General features: G+C 35.5%; 1 protein-coding gene across 4 annotated transcripts in view; it reads left to right on the top strand.

The window, feature by feature from the left end:
• Positions 1–19,950, top strand: part of IRAG1 (inositol 1,4,5-triphosphate receptor associated 1) — a 116,807-nt gene extending 96,857 nt beyond the window's left edge. For all 4 annotated transcript variants that reach the window (XM_074842043.1, XM_074842042.1, XM_074842041.1 and 1 more), the window contains 10 exons: positions 2,402–2,432; positions 3,519–3,659; positions 6,493–6,624; positions 7,344–7,485; positions 8,138–8,187; positions 10,096–10,203; positions 11,366–11,433; positions 14,076–14,198; positions 15,114–15,245; positions 16,552–19,950. In XM_074842043.1, coding sequence (XP_074698144.1) covers positions 2,402–2,432; positions 3,519–3,659; positions 6,493–6,624; positions 7,344–7,485; positions 8,138–8,187; positions 10,096–10,203; positions 11,366–11,433; positions 14,076–14,198; positions 15,114–15,245; positions 16,552–16,792 — 1,168 coding nt within the window. In that variant the 3' untranslated portion in view covers positions 16,793–19,950. The remainder of the gene's footprint in view (positions 1–2,401; positions 2,433–3,518; positions 3,660–6,492; positions 6,625–7,343; positions 7,486–8,137; positions 8,188–10,095; positions 10,204–11,365; positions 11,434–14,075; positions 14,199–15,113; positions 15,246–16,551) is intronic.
• The last annotated feature ends 2,236 nt before the right edge of the window (positions 19,951–22,186 follow it).

Raw genomic sequence — 22,186 nt, 5'->3', positions numbered from 1 at the left:
AAATTCATGTTGAAAATGTTAGTATTTCTTCCCGCCCCCCGCCCCCCCCCCCCCCCCCCAAAAAAAAAAAATCAGGCCAGATAATGCTTTCCAATGGTAAAATTTGGGCATATAAGAATTATGCAGTTTTTCTGCAGGTGATGATTTTTCAGGGAAATTGAGTTTATTTCGCAAACATAGTTGAAGGACTTGCTTGTGAATTCCCTGATCTTGGGCTGTGCAAGTAGTCACTCATCAACAGATTGCTTAAAATCTGCCATGGCTCAGGAGTTTCTGCTGCCCCTGTTATGCAATCTGAAATAGTATGTCTGCATGTTATAGATGTGTAGGGTAACACCATATAAGAGATCATTTGAAACTAGAGCTGTTGTTGCATGCTGCAATGTAACTAAGGCAAGGGAATCCTCTGGTCCATACCCTTCTGAGGTGGAGTCATAATAGACTATACCTGCCAGGTGTTTGTCCACACCTTTAGAAATACCAATTTTCATTCTGATTTGAGTTTACTACTATCCAAATTTAACATTTGCTTGGCAGAATTTAAGTGGAATTTTCCTGTTTGGGGAGAGGTTTATGCTTAAAATTATATGAAAGTCCATAACTTCAGAAAATATTTTGCTCTGACCCAAGAAATATAGGGAAGAAAGCTCAAATTAAATATTTATCACCACATGCCTTGCATACCTTGCACCACTGATAACTTTAGAGACTGAGCATGTTTTATTTTGTATTGCATTAGAATAAAGCTAACCTTCTTCCATATTTCTGAATAAGCCTTTTCTTTGAGAGAAATAAAACCATAACAAAAAAAAGCTTAATTAGACATTAAAACAATTTCAAACATATTTGGCCAAAACTATGCCGAAATTCACCCATGTGTTTTTATACTATAAATACCAGAGTCCTTCAATCATTTGAAGCAGTCAATAAGTGTTCTCTGTGCAGATAAGGTATTTAATATTTGTTGTAAATGAACTGTTATATATGACATTTTATATAAAATGAGGTGAAGAAAGTCTAAGAGATCATTGCTTGATTGTAATTAAATACTGAAAAGAAATGTAATTTCATAGCTAAGTACAAAATAGGTAAATGCTAAACTGGCTTTGAGAATCAGATAATATACAGATCTTCTGTTCTTCACGTAATATTCTGTAATCAGTTGGCTTAATGCATTGAACAAATACACACATAACTTTTCATTCCTATGATAAATTTCTCAGAATGTTCCCAGCTAAAGGAAAGACACTAATTTTATCCTTCTGTGCTATGTTATATTACCATACAGATGCCTGAACTGTCTTCTAGAAGGACTACTCCTTCTAGTAGGCTTCCTCCTAGAATAACAATAAATTATATGAATACTAATACTTTAGGCACAAAATGTTTTTCCAACACATGGGACATACTGGCCTCCCTTCTAGTCACTATAATATTATTCTACCCAACAAGTAAAATGTGCTGCTCATTGATGCCAGATGCATTGATTTCTATATTTGGGATTAACAGTGCAATGAATATTATGATAATATTTTCATTTTCTGAAAGTATCATGTCTGCACAGTGCATGATAGATATGTCAGCCACAACTCCTATCACTGGCATCCACTAGAATTTGTATATACAACTCCTGTCATTTCTTTCAGATGTTTCTTGTCTCTATTGACTTGCATAATACTGAATGGATCTCTGATGTTTTGGAACAAGTACAGGGAATAAGAACCTGTAAATTCAAACACATGGGATGACTGCCTTTAAGTGAGACCTTGCAATATAATGTTGTCTATCTCATTTCTTTTATAGTAGTCTATGAAACTGAATAAATTTCTATGAAATTTATACAGTCAGTATTCATTCTTGTGGTGGAAAACTCGTAAAACTCAAACATATATTTTGTCAGAATCATTGTTAGCTAACTTCTAACAAAGTTAGCAACCAGAACAGGATAGTTCAGTATACAGTGAGCTGGCTTTTGAATTCTGACCATCTATGATCACCATCGTGAGATTTCAACTGTTAACAAAAGGAAAATGGGTAAAGATAATAAACTGAAATACAACATATTAAGTCACCTGCAGCTCCAAAAGGGTAAATTCGGTCTTGCTCTTGTACTCACAATTTATCACAATGTAGTGCAGACAGGAGTATTTGCCGTTGCCAGAAACTTTGGTATGTTTTTGCCAATACTCAGGTGATACTGTGGTGTTGCTTTTAAAAAAACACATGGGGTTTAGCCATAACAGGTACAACTGAACTAATTAAATACTGGTTTCATCAAAAGAAACCATAAAATACTTAAGGGGAGGATGCCTTCTGTTGTTCTTTTCAATTAAATACTACAATAACTTTGGTTTTAGAGACAAAACTCATTGAAATGTGGATTTTTTGCTTTTATTTCTAGCTCCCCTCCACTTACTGAAAAAGAAGTTGAGGTAAGTATGTCCTTAAACTCATTATTTTAGACATATGCCTCAATTTTAAGTGGTTACTGTAAGTCTAAGAGTGGTTATTAGAACCAAGTAATGGTTTTGGTTTTTTTCCCAAAAAATATTTCTCAGAAAAAAAACAAACAGAGCTCAATCAAAATAACAATTTTATGAAATACGGGCAATTGTCCCAGGCAATATAAACTGTAAAATGTTTTAGAGCAGGAATAAGCAAAACACTTGTTTGTGCGTTCTTTGTGAGAAAATACACATTCATTTTGGAAATCATTATCATATACTTAAATGGAGATTAAATGAGACTAGAAACTAAATGAGTTAATTTGCAATTTTGTATTGGCCAATAAGAGCTTTGGGGCAGTTTTTGATGATATCTTGCAGTTAGTTTACATGATTTTTACTTTTTCAGTTCAAGCCAATAATTATTTTGTAGGTTGCTCTTTAGTTTGCTAGCTTTGTTTCTTCCTTTTTTCACATACCAGCCAAGAAAAAGATCTTCATTTACATAGCTCCAATCTAATGGAACTGTCAGTGCCTTGTGCTTTGCAAAGTATTAACCCTAAGAAATAATGCATCTGGTAAAGAAAGAAATAATCTTTAAAAGCATGGTGCAAGAGAATAAAAATGTTTGCGCTTAATCTTTTGCTGGCTTCAGTGGTAGGTGTTTATCCCTTAGGTAAAACAATGCCAATGGTGAGCTCATCCCTGGATTTCCTCTGCACTCACTATCTGTTTAAAAACCTTGGGGACCCTTGGAGGAAGTCCAGTTAGAAAACAGATCCATTGTGATTCTGGTACTTCTGGTAGGCTACTTCCTTCATGGTGTCTCTGCTCTACTGATCTCCCAGAAAAACATTCAGGAAAAGAGGCAGTAACACATTTGTTCATATTTTAGAGGAAGTAAAGAGAAGTGATTTTTGAAACAATTGAATTTTAAAAATATTTTCAATTTTCTGTTTCAATACTTACTTAAGCACTTAAATTTTATTAAACATATACCTTATTCATAAGTTGTTATTGGAAATTACATTACTGTGAGGCTTATTTTAAAATGCTTTTTTTAAATCCAAACAGAATGTATTTGTACAACTTTCCTTGGCCTTTAGAAATGATAGTTACACCTTGGAATCTAGAATTAACCAAGCAGAGAGAGAGAGAAATCTTACTGAAGAGAATGCTGAGAAGGAACTGGAAAGCTTTAAAGCAGCCATTACGGTAAGAAAACAACAATAATTCTTTTTCTGAACTATAGTGTACATTAAAATGCACAGACATTTGAAATATATGTGGCTATGCTTGCTTATACCTATTGTATATTCAGCCCCAAAACTTCATTTTCTGCTGCTCAAGCTCCTTACCGTAAGCTGCCTACCAGTCTACACAAGAGAGCATTTTCTGCCAGAGTAGGCCACCATTGCTGGAAATGCACAGAGGATATTGCACTACGTCTAGCAGATTTCAGGAATAAATACTATGCATTTGCTGTTCAGTTCTTGGAATAAGCCTATGACAAAGCTAAGAGCGTTCAGAACTGCAATTTGAGCACTGATCCGTGCTCTCCTGGCAAGACCTACTTTAGCAGTAAATTTGAGGTTCCCAGTTAGGTGAGGTACTGTAATGATCTGAAGCCTGAGTCCTGAGATTTGTGAATTGCAAGACCTCTTAACTGCAGATAATAAAAGGCTATATAGGAAAGGAAACAGCAAGGATTACTTAAGGAATACCTTCAATCTCAGGATCAGGTTATGGGCCTGAATATACTTTCATTCCAGCTGTCCCTGCTGTTCTTTAATCAGCAATAGTTTTCAGTCCTTCTTGCCAGCTTTGTCTGAATTTTCTAACTGAAATGACAAACATATCTCTGACATGTGTCAACTTATGTGCTGTGATCATTTTTGTGCAAAACAGGCAGGTATGCTTAGCTACCATGCTGCTAAATGAAATACCTGTAGACCCAATTTGCATTTTACAAGGAGGTGCTGCCGTACTTTTGAGAAATAGTTAGGAGAATATATGATTCTTCCGCTTACTTTATCAAGAACATCATCAGGTAAGAAAGGATACAATTAAAAAAAGATTGTGATATTTACGTCTTTTCATCTGGAATTTCAAATCTGCATTTCCAGATTAATTGTTTGTAAAAAAAAAATTTTAATGTTTTGCAGCTCTGCCCTCTGTTCTCTGCTTAAAGAGCAAGCAGAAACAACCTATTAAATCTCAGGGTTTTATTTATTATAATATTTTGTATACATACATGTTTTTACAGCTAGTGTATAAGAGCTCTGAAAACAATTAGTATGTTAGATTTGACATGTATTTCTCCTAAGAATCCCTAATTAGGCACTAAGAACCATGTTGCCAGCATGGGACAGATGTGATTAGCTTTTTTTCCTCTTTTATGCAGTTCACAAGCTACAGTCTGGCTTTTACAAGCTTTTTAACATAATTTGTAACAAAGTGGAAACTGCCATTCATATGAAAGCTTTTGTTCTATACAATGGAATAAACCAACAAGCAATTAAATGAAGTGACAGCTTCTGTAGAATCTATATCATATTAGTCTTGTTCCAATCTCAGTGGGAGGTTGTCTTCATTTCTGTAGGACAGGTTATATGGCTCAATGACAGTTTTACCAGTCTTTATGATTTTTTATCAGTCGTGTGATAATTGATATTTTATTCAAAAACCCAACTTCAGGAGAAAGCTGATTTACATGAACTTCAGATTCATTCAAGAAAATAAGCAAGTTACAGTTGCCAAGAAAACCCCAAAAATCTGAAATTCTCTCCATGTTTTTCTCAAACAGATTCCCTTATGCCTTCTTGAGTCTTGCAGTCAAATTTTGGCTGCAGTTCACACTAGCTTCAGTGATAAATAAGTTTAAGAAATTTTTGTTGTTGCAGTTGTCATTGTGCCAGATTCATCAGTCGCTTGGCTGTGTTTCTACACCAAAGGTTTGCACTACAAATGCAATTTCTCAAATGACTCTACTGAAAAAGTTACTGCACATCACTCCCTTCTTTTGAAGACGGGGAGAAAAAGAGGAGGAGATGTTATTCTTCTCACACATCATTTCAATGCATTGACTTACTCTTGCAGTAATACAAGTGAGGGGTTGCAGAGAACTAGGGCCCAGTGCAGCTGGTCAGAGGGAGAATTGTGTGAATGGCAACACAGTGATTAATTACTTAAGACAACCTCAGTGCCAAAACCGGTGCATCCTGAAAATGCACTATAAGAATATAAGAATCATCCTGCATCACAAAGTCTCCCTGTAAATCTGAACTAAATTATATTGGGTTTTCTCATATCAAACTTTTCTGTGAACAGAAAACTCATTCAGTGAAGAGGTGCTCACTAAGGCTTTAGCTGATGAAACATCTAAATTCACTCTTGCATTTGGTAACTAATTCCAAGGAAGTTATATGCTTTGATGCTTTTCAGTGTTAATCTGAGCTATCAAAGTGACGATATTAATCCAGTGCATAAATGTGTGGATTGACTGACAAAAGATGGTTAAGAAATTACAATTGCCATTTGATTTACAGGCCATATTATTTTTTTATTACTCTTTTACATTTGGAATTCTTGAGACTGTAATGTCTTATTTTCCAAATAAGTGAAGTATCATGGAACTGAAAGAACACCAATGGCCGCCTTAACACCTTGTGCCCAGCAAATTAAAGTGTTCTTTGTGTTTCTGCAATCACTGTAATTACTAGTTCAAATAAACTTTGAATTTGTAAAGTTCACAGGTAGTGAGGCATGATTCATCATTAATTTCAAAAGGTAAAGTGTTGCAAATGTGCTTAGCCTTCTTTAACTCCTTGAAAGGTGTACCTGCAGTGTGCAGTGAAGCACCATTCTGAACCAGAGCAGCAGCTCTCTCTAGGTTATCTATGGTGGTAGTGATGGCACTCCTCTGGGGCTAACCTGTCCGTGGGTAGTTCTGCCTCGGCATCGCTACCCCACTTCTGTGGCTCAGGCTACTTCATCTGAACTAAAAGTGACAAGACATGACAATAAAGCTTATGTATTTTCACTTCAGTCTTCAGCTCACTTATGGCATCACTATGAACACCGAGAAGCTTACCAGAAACTATTGGAGGATATTGCTGTTCTGCGGCGTTTGGCTGCTAGACTATCTAGTCGTGCTGAGATGGTTGGAGCCGTTCGCCAGGTAAGAACATCCACGTGTCTGACATGTATCCTGGCTGCACGTGTTCACTCTCTTTTTCAGCCACAGGTGGAGGTTATATTAGTCCTTTGAATTTGATTTGCCATTTTGACAGAAGAAAGACATTTATTGTAGTGTCAGATAAGACACTATTTCAGTCCGGAAATAGAAATTCAAACAGAAGATTACCCATGAAGCTATTCAACATGTGTATAATAGGAGCATCTATATTAGTCAGAACTCTAGCTGCATCACAAGAAACTTAAAATCAGCGCAGCACGAATAAGACTTTTCTGGGCCCAAAACCTCATCTAGTTCAGTCACCTGCCTTTGGCAATAGCTGAGTCAGACAACTATAGAGTATAAGTATAAATGATAACACAGCAGTACCCTGTTCCCTCTGCCCATGGAAGTAACTAGACTGAGGCCAGTGACTAAGACCTTTGAGGGTTTGAAAACAAATGTATGCATATCACATAACTAATAACAGGAAGACTGTATAAATATATGACAAAATAAATTATGATATTCTGTGGACATATATGAATGCACATGCATTTGTGTTCTAATTAGTTTAGGAATTTTCAGTCATGGAGGTACCAATATTTCTTTAAGAAACAGTATTTCAAATTTAACCCTGACAAGGACCATACACATAGAGGCAAATGATTTGTTTGAGAGGTGTAAAGGTTACCTGAGCATTCCCCTCTTTTCTTCCTTAGGAGAAGCGTATGTCAAAGGCAACAGAAGTGATGATGCAGTATGTGGAAAATCTGAAAAGAACGTATGAAAAGGATCATGCTGAACTAATGGAGTTCAAGAAACTTGCCAATCAGAATTCTAGCAGAAGCTATGGTGCATCTGGTAAAAAAAAATAAAATTTAAGGGGTTTGTCTTGCCTCTATACAGAGAAGTGTTGGTGCTATTAATGCTAAAAAAAGTGAAGTATTGGGAAACCTGTTCATGAAGTTCTGATCTACAGGAGTAGATTTCAAAAAGTTGTAGATAAAACAGTTAAAATATTTCATATAAGCCATACTTAATGCTATAGTACAGTAATTTAAAATCACTGTCACTTACCAAATTCTGATGAGATCCAGTGACATTTTCATTGGCCTCTTGCACATACACATTGTTTGCACAGTTTTAATGCAAATGCCTTTTCAGTGACAGATGATGGCAAAGTTTCATTATTAAAAATATTGTTTCTTTTTGCAACCTTTTCTTTCCTAGTTTGCTGGAAACTGAAATACAAGTATTTTCTTTTGCAAAAACTTGTATATAGATTGCCTGGTCTCAGTAATGATAGCAATGCTTCAATTTCTTGCAATTATTTCAAATTTCTTCTGCGGGTGTAATTGAGACCAGAACTGTATGACAGATGAATATGCAGTCGCTACAGACCTTGTATAAATATACTATATCTGAGTTTGAAATACAAGCAAGGGCTCTATTAATATAATTTATCAATATTCATATAGTCTAAGACTGTTCTTTATCTACTGTTTTTATGCAGAAGATGGAGTACCTCGTTCATCTAGATCCATGTCTCTTACTGTTGGAAAGGTATTTCTACAATCTAAAGAAAATGAAGTGAACATTTTTATGTAGCGAAATTTTTGTCTACATACACTCACTTTATAGGCTGTGTTCAAAACGTAGTGCTGGTACATTCTAAATATTATTCATGTAATTCAGTGCAAGTGCTTTTTAATTTTGGATACATGATTAAGTATGACTGTGCAATAATGATAATGCTTGGTATGAAGCTATAAATAGTAAAGGGACCTATTTATTTAAGAGTAATTGTGTTCCAGGCCACATACCTGTGCTCCAGAGAATGGCTTAGGTCCTGTGCTTTATTCTAGTTTCTTAGTGAGGAAGCTGAACATTGGATCAAAACGTACTATATGATTTGGGATTCCATGATCATACCATTATCATGTTCAGAGTACCTGAGATGTAAACACTTATTTTTAAGTGAGACTCATCTTTCAGTTAGCATCAAAGGTTTTGTTTGGTTTGACAAAGCATTCAGAGTGAGAGACTATCTCAGATTGTTTTGGCTTGACCAATTAATAACTTTTACATGGCCAGCATTCCATTTCTGTAAAGCTTCTAAGTGTTGGAGATCAAGTTTATTACAAAACTTCCTAAAACAACTGGTGATTTGAGAGGGCCAAGTCTCAATGTGACCAGTATGAAATTTGGTGGTCAGAGGCATTATATTCATTCTACTACTTCTTTTCATATTTTTATTTGCTTGGGCTGTAGTTCCTTAGGTTTACTTTCTTCCTGACACCTCTGAGTGCTGCACAAGAAAGAACACAGAGCATGCTGAGGGCAAGACTGGATTTCAGAACGAGAACTGGATAAGTTGAAACAGAGGTCCCAAAAAAAGATTAAATTTAAGAAGGACAAGTACAAGTCCAAATAATAAAGAGGGGAGAAAAAAACCAAAACACTGGAATGCACTAACATGGCTGCAGACTCTCCACTATAGTTTTTCAGGAGCATGTTAGATAAAGCTCTGTCATTAATGAATAGGTATAGTTGGTTTTGCCTAAAACCAGGATCATGGAGTAGTAGGTGACTCCTCCTATATATTTACTAAATCTGTGTTTAACTCCTTTGCTGTAAACTTATCTAGAACAGAATCTTAGAAGTGTTTGGATGTGCATTAAGATGATGCTGTTAGATGCTATAGGTGCTTGGATTTCGTAGTCAGTTGGAAGCATAGATTTTACTAGGTGTGCATCATAGGATGAAGCATTTGGCTCCTTACCTAATGACAGCAAAAACTTATATAATCTGTACTTGAGCTAGAATATATTGTGTACAGCTGGCATGTTTTTATCTTATAAAGAATTTCCATGGTCTTTGGGAAATGTAAGCAATGTCTCATGATGCTAGATATCTAATAACTCAAGGGTGGGGGAGAAGGCTCTGTTCTTTTCTGGAGGGAAGGGATGTTTTTGTTTCTGTAAATTATAATTTGTAGGTTTAGAAATAATATATCATAGTGGGTACAGTATATCATAATGGGTACATAGCAAGAGAAGAGTTTCATTTGTCACTTCATTATTTTCTGGTGATTGTGACACTGGCACTTTGCCCAGTATCATTATACATCTAATTTAACCAAAAATAATAGCTTCTGATAAGAACTGACAATATCAACTCAGAACATAACTGTTGTGTGACTTACACCATTGGGCTTTCATTGTGGAGGGAAAAAGAGTAGCATCCCTATACAGCACCTCATTTCACACGAAGCACTTACCATACCAGACAGTACTAGAGGAAATTTAGGGGAAAACCAGAGCCCTAACAGCCATTTATCTTAATTTTGCTTCCAACTCCCCTTTCCCCCAAGGGACATTAACCTACATCTTTGCCACACCTATTAATTTGGAGAATTGTTCCTCAGTCTATCATGTTGTGTGATAGAAAAAAAAATGTTGTTTCTCACAGAATATGCCTCGGAGGAGAGTCAGTGTCGCTGTTGTTCCTAAATTTAACTCCTTAAACATTCCTGGTCAGTCACCAGCCGCTTCACCTATACCTTCAATGCCATCCCTGGTAAGTAAAACCCCAGTTTTAAAGATACTGCTTTTTGTCTAAACCACTTTTGCATAGGGCCAGGCCATTGTTACTAAAAAATGTAAGCCCTTTCATTGGTTTAACTTGTTTTGACTCTATCCTAGTGAAGGGGATGGAAGGGGATGGACAAAGGTAATTCCTGTTGTGTAAGGGACGTAGGCCTGCAGAGTCTGCCTCCATAAATGATCACTGTGGACACAGAGCTGGATAGGGCTAGCTGGTGATTCAGAGGCATTAGACATTCATTGAGGCAATTTGCCTTTTAATCTGTAGTAACAGACAGGAAAGAAGTAGTAAAAATAGTTCTCCACTGTAGAGAGAAATTTTAACTAGAAACCCTAGAAGATGATTGTGCTGCTTCTCTTCATTGCCAAAAAGTCCACTAAACAGAAAAACATAATTAATGTACAGCAATGCATGCGGTACAAATTCAGAGGTTCTGTGATGATCTGGGATTAGTGGAGCTATCAGCCTCTGCCTTGACTTTTTGTTTATAAAATTTTAATAAATCAAATGAGAATCTAATCAGAACCTAATAAATCTATGTAAGTGCTTTGGAGGAAAATTGCAAGGCATGCCAACTGTTCAGAGGTGAGCTATGATGGCACATAACCTAAAAATGATGCAGCTTCCTGTTAAAAATTTAGCACTATTTAAATGAGGGGTTTTGCTGAGAAGCTAAATCCATTATAGTTTTGAGAAAACAATCTGTGTACAATTTAGTTACTCTGTATTCAGAGTCAATTGTTTCAGGAACCAAGTGTGTTTGTTTACCATGATTTATTATGATTTTTTTGGTTTAAAATTTTCCATTGAAAACTCAGCTAACAAATTAACGTTCCTAGGATTATATGGAGAGAAGCAGTGCAGTCATTTTACTGTTCAGTGATCAATATATGAAGAAGAAAGACTTGGAAAAAATAAGCAGGGTAGAAGGGAATGGCACAGAAAATTCTTCTTAGTGTACAAGTCCATTGTTCTCTGTGATTAGTGGGAGTAATTTGGAAGCCCCATATTAAAGACACCTTGCTCATGGGTGTGTGAAGAAAATCTAAGCAGCACATTGACTTTGTCATTTTACTGAAAACTCATTTGAAATTAATTTATGGATGTAACTTTTATTGCTGTTTTTCACTTACAGTCTGAATCACCTAGTAACGGAAGGAGCAATCTAACATCTACTCCTGTTCTGCCAGCACTTTTAGAAAAGTGAGTTTTCTCTAGGTCATCTCATTACCTATTAAATTCTAGTCTGAAATGAGAATTATATAATTTCTGTCTTTCCTAACAGAAGTTATACCAAGGTATAAGGTATTGAAATCAGTGACACAATATTGGCTTAGGCTGATTCATGATCTGGTAACTGTATTTTACTATGTCTTTTTACTTTCCAATTTTGCTTGCTTATTTTACTTTTCAACATGTGGCCAGCTGGTAAGAATCATATTTTGAAATACTGTGATATCCAGTGTCATGTAGGTTTTAAAATTTATATGAATAAACATAAGTATACAAAATTCAAAAGTATAATTTACCACAATATTAGATTAAAAAAATTTTGCAGAAGTCAAAACAATGATTAAATTGAGTAGTGATTCTTTTTTAGTATAAAATGAATTGAACATTCAGCTGACTTAAAGCATTAGGTTTGAGTTTTTAGTTTTAACAACCTGAGACTTTAGTTATAACAGCCAGAGAAGTCTGAATTTTAAAATGAAAAAATAGACATATGAAAGACAAGATTTTTTTTAGCCTAGTAACAAGCAAGTACCTCAGTATCTGTATTTTTCTAGTACCTATAAACTGCAAAAATATTTTTCATTAAAACATTTGCCCTTTTGACTCTATATTACTTACTATTAGTCTAGATGTCCTGGCTGGATTAAGGTGTGTTGTTGTTACCCATTTTCCGTAATATTCCATGAGTCATTCCATGGTTTTAAGTAGTACTACTTTCAGAGCAAAATAATAAATACAGGAACAAGGAAAGCAAAGAATTGCTCTGCTGGAAAGCATGTGCATCTACACATTTCTAGAAAGAACTTTTAAGTTCTTCCAGTTGAAATTCGTGTAGATGTAATTTAATTTTATACAAGTTATTGAAATGTAAAGTCCCTGCACCAATAGAGTACAAAGGTGAGCAATATGAAAACGTGTGAGACTGGAATGAGAATAGAAGACATACTCAAACTGTTCTACAAGGTCTTTGTAAACAGTTACCATTATGCATACAGGTACTGTTGCATTTGCAAATCCGTGTGTGTATATAATTTATTCATATGTATAATCAGCCTAGAAAGCAAAGCACCAAATTGTCATGCACTTTTCCAAATACTTATCTCTGTCAGGAAACGTTGCACATTCTAAGGAAGTTGCTTGCTGATGTTTCAGAAGTAAAGCTTACTAAAACATCACATTGTTTTTTGTTATTGTTACTACTAATACTACTTTGGTCATTTAGACTGTTTACAATATCACAATAAAATATCTTCAATACTAATTTAAATTAAAGTTTGTTAGGATGCTTTAAACATGCAAATTAAAAGCTTTAAAATATGCAGATGTTGCATCAGTGCAGCATATTGAATTTCACATATTTTAGATTAGTGCTAGGGCAGGACAAAATTTATCTTTGTTTTATCTCTGTGCTTTACTAAGAATGAAAATATGCAACAATTTGGAAAACAAAAATGGTGAACTATGGCACTAGTTGTTACAATTCAACAGAACTCTGCAAGATTTAGACCATCTTTTGAAACCATACAGAAAAACAAAACAAAACAAACCCTTATCAATATTTCTTACTGGCTCTTAAGAAAACAAACCATTTTATCAAATAACAGAAGTAGAATTTGAAATTCAAGTTTGAGCATAAGTATGTATGCATGGGCCAGCTGCTATATTAGTGTGAAATTGCATAGTTCAGCAGTTTTGTATATTTAAGCATTCAAGCTTATACTCATGATTTGTTTAAAGTCCAAGTGAAAATAATGTCTACTGTTAATATGACTTCTTGGGAGAAAACCGGTTGCCCAGAGATGGTGTCAATAAGGGTGAAGTACTCTGCCATTGGTTTAGTGCCAGAAAAATAAGGCCTACAAAAAGGGTTAGATTCTAGAAGTTGAAATGGGATCCACTGTTGATCTTATTAAACCTTGACTTTGATAGATTTGCTAATTCATGTCTGACTCACTTAAACTCTTTGTCCCAGACTTAAATAAAAAAGGACAGGTGAGCACTGCAGAAATATACAATGGCTTATATTTATGCTAAATGCATAGGCTAAATGCATAGGCTAAATGCTCAAAGCTTTTACTTAAGAAAAGTTTTAGTGACAAAAGCTATTTATGTGTTTGTATTTTTTTAAACTGTGCATCAGTTCAGCATACAAAGGCAGCAGAGGGGAGTACTAAAAGGCAAATAAGAAAAATGTTTTCTAAAATTATTATTTGGTATTACTTCTGTTATTTTCCGCTGATGTAGCAGGCTACAATATCTAAGATGATTTTTAGAACGTTGAGGGAAAGGTTTTCAAGAATAGCAAATAAATGCCATGAATAAGCCAGGAAACAAATTCTCTTTTCTTTTCTTTTTTAAAGAAGAAACAAAATGCAAGCTTTAATACCTTAGAAACATACTAATTACTGTTCTTAAATTACAACATTTTGAAACTAAAATGTTGCTTAGTGTTTAACTTTTTTTATTTTGAAAGACATATCATTTCTTTGACATACATTAACAAAGAAAAATCAGGAATCACAACATTATGTGTGATTGTTCTTGTTCAGTAGTATACTCCAAATACAGTACATTTCAGTGGTGTTATTTTCTGTTTGTTTCTTTTGTCTCAGCAGTGGAAAGACTAATGGAGAGCCTGACTGTGAAACCTCTACTTCTGTGCTGACACAGAGTGGGTTGGAAGAGATCAGCCCTGAAACTAAAGCCAAGATAGAAGAGGAAGCATATAACAAAGGGTGGGAATATTTTATGTGAACTAAATCTGTTAATATGTGCTGCCAGATGAGGACATAAGTTTTTATAATGTAATTTTAAATGCGAAGTGAGTGACATAATCGATATGAGCTCCTAGAAGATGGTTGTAATTGAAGCAATATGGGAAACAATGTGAGTGAGCTTCACTCCTTGTATTTACATTGTAGCTGTTGGCTTTCATCCTTTATTAATGTTAGCCAGACCATGGGAGAGCGGTTATATCAGAGATTCTGAGCTGGGTGGGCGTTCTTACGTCAATAGTGTTCAGAGCTTCATGACAGGATAATCCAAAACAACTTTATAGAATATTTATTCTGAAAGGCATACATAAAAATGAGTAAAGAGTAAGTATCAACTCTTGGAGTAAACTCATGTTGTTTGTGTCACAAAGTGCTTTACGTAGCATATTTTGGGGCCATTAACAGCTTTGGGATCTGTTTCTGAACGTTAAGCAAAGAACCTTGTACTATGTGAAGAGTGAGACAAAAATTTTGATCATCTCCTGTAGAATCCAACATGCTATCTATCTTTAGCATCGATTTGCATTTATTCTCCAGGAAAAAAAATCCAGAGGGTGTTCAAAATGATTGAAAAATAATAGAGAAATATTTACCAATTCATTTACAATAGAAAAAAGTTGTACTTTCCTGAGGACTATAACCTCTTTTTCACGATGATAAGTTTGGTAACAGAGCTAATATAATCCTCTATTAAGGAAGGGTGGCTGGCTGTGTGCCATACTTATGGTCTTTAGCTAATTTTAACTCTTGTCCAAGTGCTGCAACACTGCTACTTGTGTTTTATTGCATGTAACAATACATAAAGCTCATTTTTCATTACATAAGAACAGGTTTATACAATGTGCTAGACTAAGAAAAATGTTTTGTGTGTTAAAGCTATCAGGAAGGCTTAAAGAAAACCAAAGAACTTCAGGAACTGAAGGAAGAAGATGAAGAGACATCAAAAGAAAGTCATGATGAACATGAAGAAAGTGAAAATGAAGATGAAATAAAAAACCTGAAAAGCAGGTGAGACAGTGGTATAATATGTCCATACAAGAGGAGCCACTTTTTTCTATTTGTGGTACCCAACCAAGTGTTTTATACTATTATCTTGACATGTTTTCTTCCAGTCTAGGGAAGCGTATTTGAAATAACATTATTTTTACAGAAAGGCGTATTTTGCAAGAACATAGTTGCAAAATGCAAAAATATTTCTTTTTATTTCAACTAAAATTGTATGTTGACATCAAGATGCTTCATCTTTATAGGGTTTGGGTTTGATTTGAGGTAAAAAAATATTCTACAAAAGTTCTTTAGATGCCAGAATGCATCTCTCAGTAGACATACATTGGCTCATGAAAGTTGTAATTCAGGAATCTGATGCCCATATTTGTGCCATATGTCATTCCCAAATGGTCTTCACAGGTGAGTCTTCCAGTACATCTACAAGGTGAATGCGATTAAGACAAGCTCCACAGCTATGCTGGACTTGCTCTGACTTGGAAAGGCAGGTGCTTGCTCCCTCTGGAAGCTGTGTAGATGCAGCAGAACAGCACTGTGCTGGAGTTCCTGCCTTTCAGCAGTGACATGTTTATTGCATTCACCTGTACCCAGTGCTCTTTGTCTATACTGGAGACTTCTGAATCATCTGCTTATTGTCTTACCTGAAGCATTTGATGCCAAGCTGGAAAACTTTTCTGAAATTTTCAACTTTTCTTAGAGTTAATTATTGAGTCTCCTCGGTGGTTCCACCACCCAATTCAATATACCTGCAATTTCCTACATTTTAAAAGCAAAGAGACTTTTGCACTAGAGAGGAATTGAATGCTGGCCAAAGCAAGTAATACGTTCAATCCCAATCTAAGGTAGGGATCCTTACCTGATCTGGGAGAATTAATTTCCATTACATAACCATTCTGGTTATAAACCTCTGTTAATTTGAGATTTCAGGCATGTTCAGAAGGGCAGCCATCTCGCTAGTCACAAAGCTCTTGGGAAGAAATGTTTACAAAGTTCTAATGTTTAGTTTAGTTGAGCAAAATATGAACAGTGCCGAATTTGACATCATATCAAGCTCTGAGATTTGCCAGTTGGCAAGTGGGAGAAATAGAAGTCAAGTTTCACGGTCTTCAGCCATCTTACGAATATTACCCATATCTGAGCGTACAGCTCTTCCTAAAAGAACTTAACAGTCTGATTCTTCTTTGACAGGGTATTTGTAGTTGGAAGAAAGATGGTGCACCATACATCTGTGAAACTTCTCAAATTGAAAAGCTTAAGATAATGAATTTGCATATGGTTAATATATAACAGTTTTCTTTTAATTTTACAGCAGACTTGAAGTCATCATTAATTATTTACATATACTGTACCCCAAACTGTGTAAACACTGGAATGTGGTATGGCTTGTAGTGGCTGCGATAATCATTTTTGCTGTGGTGTTGGGAATCTACCATTCATACAACTCCTGTGATGAAAAATCAGAGGGACCTGAAGGGAAGGCCAGCTGTTCTGCTGCCCATCAATATTCCTGGTGGAACTCAGGATTTCAACATGAGCAACACACTGAATAATAAAGGAGCAACCATGTATTTATGGTACCTGAGCAAGTACACCTATTAGAACACAGTTGTTAAAGGTAGTGCTTAGTCATCCTTATGGTTGTTAAATGTGATCTGTTAGACAAGTGAGTTACTCCACACCATCAGATTTGGGGATACCTTGTGAACATACCTTGCCAAAATGACAATCTGATAACTAATCCTGTCTGTCCTCTCATTGTAAATGACTGATACAAATAAAGTAATACTGAATCATAATAAGGTTGTGGTAGTAATCAGCAACCAGCAAGACATTTAAAGAATGATTTGCCTAGGACATTGACATCTCTGCTATTATTTTGAAGAAAATTGTAAAACCTGCATTTGCAGTTAGTGCTTTACTTTGCATTTCCTGAATTTACTGGTGATTGTTGAAGTACTAATGGCATTTAAGTCCTTTGGGTTTTAAGAGTCTAATTAATTTCCTTATTCCTGATTATTGGGTAGAAAGAGAAGCTCTTCTATGGAAGGTTAGAATTATATTATCAGACCAAATGCCTTGCTGATAAATTAATTTTATAAGAGGAATTATCTGCATGATTATTTATATGGAATACTAAGTACATGCATAAATGTGTTTTATAATTTACTTTAAGAATGGGACCACCACTGTTTTTAAAATGGGATACACACCAAAACCTAAAATGAGGTCTAGGTGGCACAGTCAATAAATCTAGGAACTTCCAATATATCAAAGGGACATGCTTTACAACAAATTTGTGTATGCCACTCAGAGTCACTCCTGGTTACAGCAAAAAGTAGTTGCTGTCTGGCAGATTAGATGCGTTGCCCAAGCCCAAACTACAGCAGTCTTGGATGTGGGAAGCAACCTTCAATTCTTTCTTTAAAAAAAAAAAAGAGGAAAAAAAGCCTTCAAACCTGTGTGTACAGGTGATCACACTAAGTGGACTCTGCCCTAGTGCTAATACTGGAAATAGATATTCTTTGGGATCTGCACTAGGAACACAGTTCTGTGTACAGTCAAAACCCTACGAGTGCCTAGATGAATCAGGACATGAAAGCAGTGAGGACTTGGAAGAGGTCACTGCATGTTTTTAGTAGTTCATTTTCAGAATCTGATGCCAAGTATGTAACTGTTCTGATGTGCTTTCAAAGCTAACCTACCAGGTCATGATAGATGAATCTCTTGCCCAGATTTTTTTAACACTTCTGCCTACTTAGGAGTTGTGAGTTCTTACACAAGAATGCAAAAGCCTGAAATTTTTAGACAAGCAGTTTCAAAATGGTGAAGCCATTATCTGTAAAAAACCACACCACCTAGGGCTGGGACCAAAATGTATGTCACTTAAGGTATACCATATCTACCTGCTGAACATCGCTTCTGATGGAAAGTGAACTATGTTTGTCTTTCCGTAGTTATACGCTTGAATCTAACCATGATACCAAAATCAGTGTGACACTTGATTGCACTTGTGTTTTGCATTCTTCTGGCATTTTCTGACTGATTAGCAGGTCTGTTTACCAACCGAAGGACAAGTATGTTATGAAGTACTGTAATTTCAGTTCAGATGCGGTTAGTATCATCTTGTTTACTTTTAGTGTAAACACTGAACCTCAAGCTGACTATCAAAGAAAACAGGTTTCTAACTCAGCCAGAAATTTAATTCACGTATCTGGCACTAGTAACAAATATCCTGCTGGTGAATTTTGTTTGTTACATCTTTAGCCACATGTTTCTTAAGAGACATTTATATGGAGAAAGAAAAGAATAAATAAATAAATAAATAAATAAATAAGCAGACCACCACAAGTTATTTTTTTTGATAGGGGAAAGTCTAGAAGCAGTTGGGAGGTTTGTTTTTTATTTTAAAGTATATATTGTTGAGGAATAGTGTGCTTAAGGAAGTTCAAAAAGGATAATGGGAAAGCGTCATTTGGTCTAAAATTGTAATTGGTAAAGAATAAGACAGAAGGTTTCTTGCAAATTACTTTATCTGTTTGGTTCAGTTAGAATATCTGACTATGAAGAACTACTGTGACATTTCACATACTTTTTCAGTATTTGAAGAAACTTGTCAGTTGCTCTTTGAATACATCTTTATTAAAATCGTCTTCTTTAACTTAATATTCTTTACAAATAGCATTGATAATAAGGCAATAAAAATTGAAGGTAAATAGTTCCGAAGGTTCAGAATCCTCTATGCCAAAAATTATGGCCACATATTTGATTATATGATTGTGGAAATATTGGACTGCACTGAGGAAAAATTATTAACAATATCTATAATCAAATTAATTTGCTCTTGTTTACATCTGCACTGACGTGGGTCCAACACCTTATTTTAAGTACACATAGAAAGTGATTGATATCAATAGGACTCTTGAACTGCTTAATGTTAAGCATGTGCTAAGTGGTCAGTGGGTGAACGAGGTCTCCATCCTCTCTTGAAATTGAGCACACTGGCTTTTTGTGGACTTAGTGCACAAAGGCAGATTTCCATAACTAGTTGTACCGATTTGAACTGAACTACTTGTGTGTCTAAGGCAAGCATAATTTAGCCACAAAGTTATTAATTGTTGTGGGGAATGGACTGAAAGAGGCAAGAGATTATAATGAGGATGAAAAGATGAAGATAAAGTTTATTTTTTAAAAAATGGTTGTTCTTTTTATAACTACTTTGAGCAAACTGTTCACTAAAAGTAATGAACCACAATGACTAACAGCACATTAAATATTTTTGCTTATATTTTTCAGTTAGTTAATGAAGACACCTTTTTCTAATAGGAAACTAGATTGAGCTCAAAGACTATTCTAAATGTAATTTTATCTGTTCAATATTAGTTTGCTTTATCTGGAAAAAAACCGCAACCTCTTCTGTGTTCAAAGATCACATCAGATAACAAGAAATAGATCTATTATTTATGCTATTAACACTGAAATAGTTTTCTTGAGGTGCAATATTTATTTTTCTGCTTTAACAAGACACGTTTATTGTTTTTCCTGCACAGCACAGATGTTTCTAGTAAAAGGAATTTTAAAAGGGCACTATTTTTGTGTATCATATTTAAATTTGTAATATTGTAAGATTTTGCACAAGTGTGCTGGTATTGTACTGTATAGTATCACATACTTGAGTTTTGAAATAAAAATATGGTTTCAAAGTCCTCAATGCTGCTACCTTAAAGGTTTGTTTTTTACATGCGCTCTGTCTGCCTGTTAATGGCTATGTTCTTATGAAATACATACTGCCTTGTCTGTACTGCCTAATGGAGTGCTGTGTTACACATACCAAAGATCTTGTTCTTAGTCTTTCAGTGCTTCAGGAAAATGATGTAGAAGAAGCAAGCAAACTCCTGTTTCAATAGAGAAAGTGTTTGTAAGCAGGGTCATCCCTGTCATACCCTAGAAATAAGATGAGAGCGGAAACTGAAACATCCTGGAGAGAGTTTAACTCCTGCTTCCGAGGGAGGCTGCCTGTCACTGAGGAGGTTGAACACAGAAAGCCCCAAGGGAAATCTGTAACCAAAGGTTAGGATTCTTTATTTGCTCTGTGTTCTTGTAGGCCTGGGAGGTCTGGGAAGCCTGGGCTTTGTGGAGAGCTGAACTGCCAGACCAGCGGGAAGGAGACACATTGCTCAAGTTCCACAAAGAACAGAAATGTCGCTTCTGAATCTCTGATGGTCTGTGTCAGGGAGAAAAACTCTGGGACATTGACAACCTTGAAAGGAATGACTGTTACCAGGAAAAGACCCTGATATTTGTATTTTCCACGTAAACATTTTTTTTTTAACTTGTTTCCTCTCCTGTTGTTCAGGCATGAAGATTCATTTAGAAATGATTGTAGAGAACAGTTAAGTCTGTTCTACCATATCAAAAGTTTAGCAATCCTCATCAGCATTTTAAACGTACTGGCATGAGATGCTGGAAGTTTTCCTTATAGGTTACTATAAGTATTTAGGTCAAATGCTAATTAAACATTCAGTATAAGGCTGCTTTTTTTTTTACCATGCAAGTTAAGATGAAGACCCACAAACAGGTTAAAGACCTTTTATACTGTTACAGTCCAGGTAAGTGATCTTCCACACAGTTTTGGAACAGCTCAAATATAAAAAGGAAGAAACTGACAAAAAAAAAAAAAAAAAGGTTATTTCAGTCTCGCTTCATCATTCTAAAATTCTTTTCTCCCTCTCCTAATCTGTAGTTTACTCTTACAAAACCATGTAAAGGAGGGGTTTTTTTTGTTTGATGTTTATCTCACTTTTCCAGTGAAAAATTCTACTAAACATCAATAGCACAGACAGTTTGACTAAAGCAACTTTGCCACAGTGAGGATAATAGGCACAAAGTGTTAAAACTTGGAAGGACAATTAGTGTGCAATTTTAAAATGTCAGAAACTGATTAGTTTTCATGATATCAGTTCAAGGTAAGCATGGAGATGGTAAGATTTTGTTTAATGTTCTCAGTGTTTTACAGGCACAGTCTACTAGTCCATGAGAGCTACGGAGTAACTATTAGTTTCTGCTCCTAGGTTGTAAATGCAAGTGAATCCAGTTAGAACTTTCTTCAGTGAGAGTGAGTCTGATTGCAGTGTTTCAGATTGCTGTCACTTTGTAGAGGCAGGTAAGTACAACACAGTAAAGGAGTGACTAGAAATTGGAGCAAGAAATTTGTATTAAGATCTCAAAGAGCTTTACTAACATTCAGTTCCAAACCACAGCCCAAACACAACCCAATTTTCCTTTATTGCTAATGGAGACGTCATTTCATTAACCCACAGCATGCTCCACTTGGCCGTATAGATGCCTCTCTATGTTATAGTATACCCATAACCATGTTGTATGCTGCTGTAAGAGATTGGGCCTGTGCCCAGATAAAAGTTAATACTATCTTAATATATTAAGCAGGAACGTTCTACAATGTAAACCACAGTTTAAAGAGGTAGCTACTGTTACACTTGTGTTTACAGGACCTTGAAAACAGCCTGGGGATGTAGGACATCTGAAAGTTTACTGAATCACAAACGGAACATGATGTAACAAAATCATCCTCTTGCAAAAAAAGGCTCATACCATTCTGAACTGTATAAGCAGGTAAAGGAATTTAATAATCAGTACTTGGCATTGGCAAGGCCTCAGCTAGAGAGAAAGAGTGAGCAAGCTGGGGTTTCTTAGCTGAAAGAGAAGTGGGAGCAGAGGCATAACTTTAAATAGATGAGACTGTTGCAAAAAGTAAGGCAATAAATTATTTTCCATGTCCATTTCCAACAGGAAAAGAAGTGATAGGTTTACACCATGGTATGGGTAAGTCAGTTTAGACTAGAGAATACCTTTTAACAGTAAAGGACAGTGAAGCACTGGAATAGAGCATTTGAGGAAATGTTAAGAATTTGTCCCTGGAAGTCTTT

Source organism: Strix aluco, chromosome 16 (assembly GCF_031877795.1).
Source record: "Strix aluco isolate bStrAlu1 chromosome 16, bStrAlu1.hap1, whole genome shotgun sequence".
Taxonomy (NCBI): Eukaryota; Metazoa; Chordata; class Aves; order Strigiformes; family Strigidae; genus Strix; species Strix aluco.
Note: the sequence above shows the minus strand (reverse complement) of the source record. Positions and strands in the feature narration are given on the sequence as shown.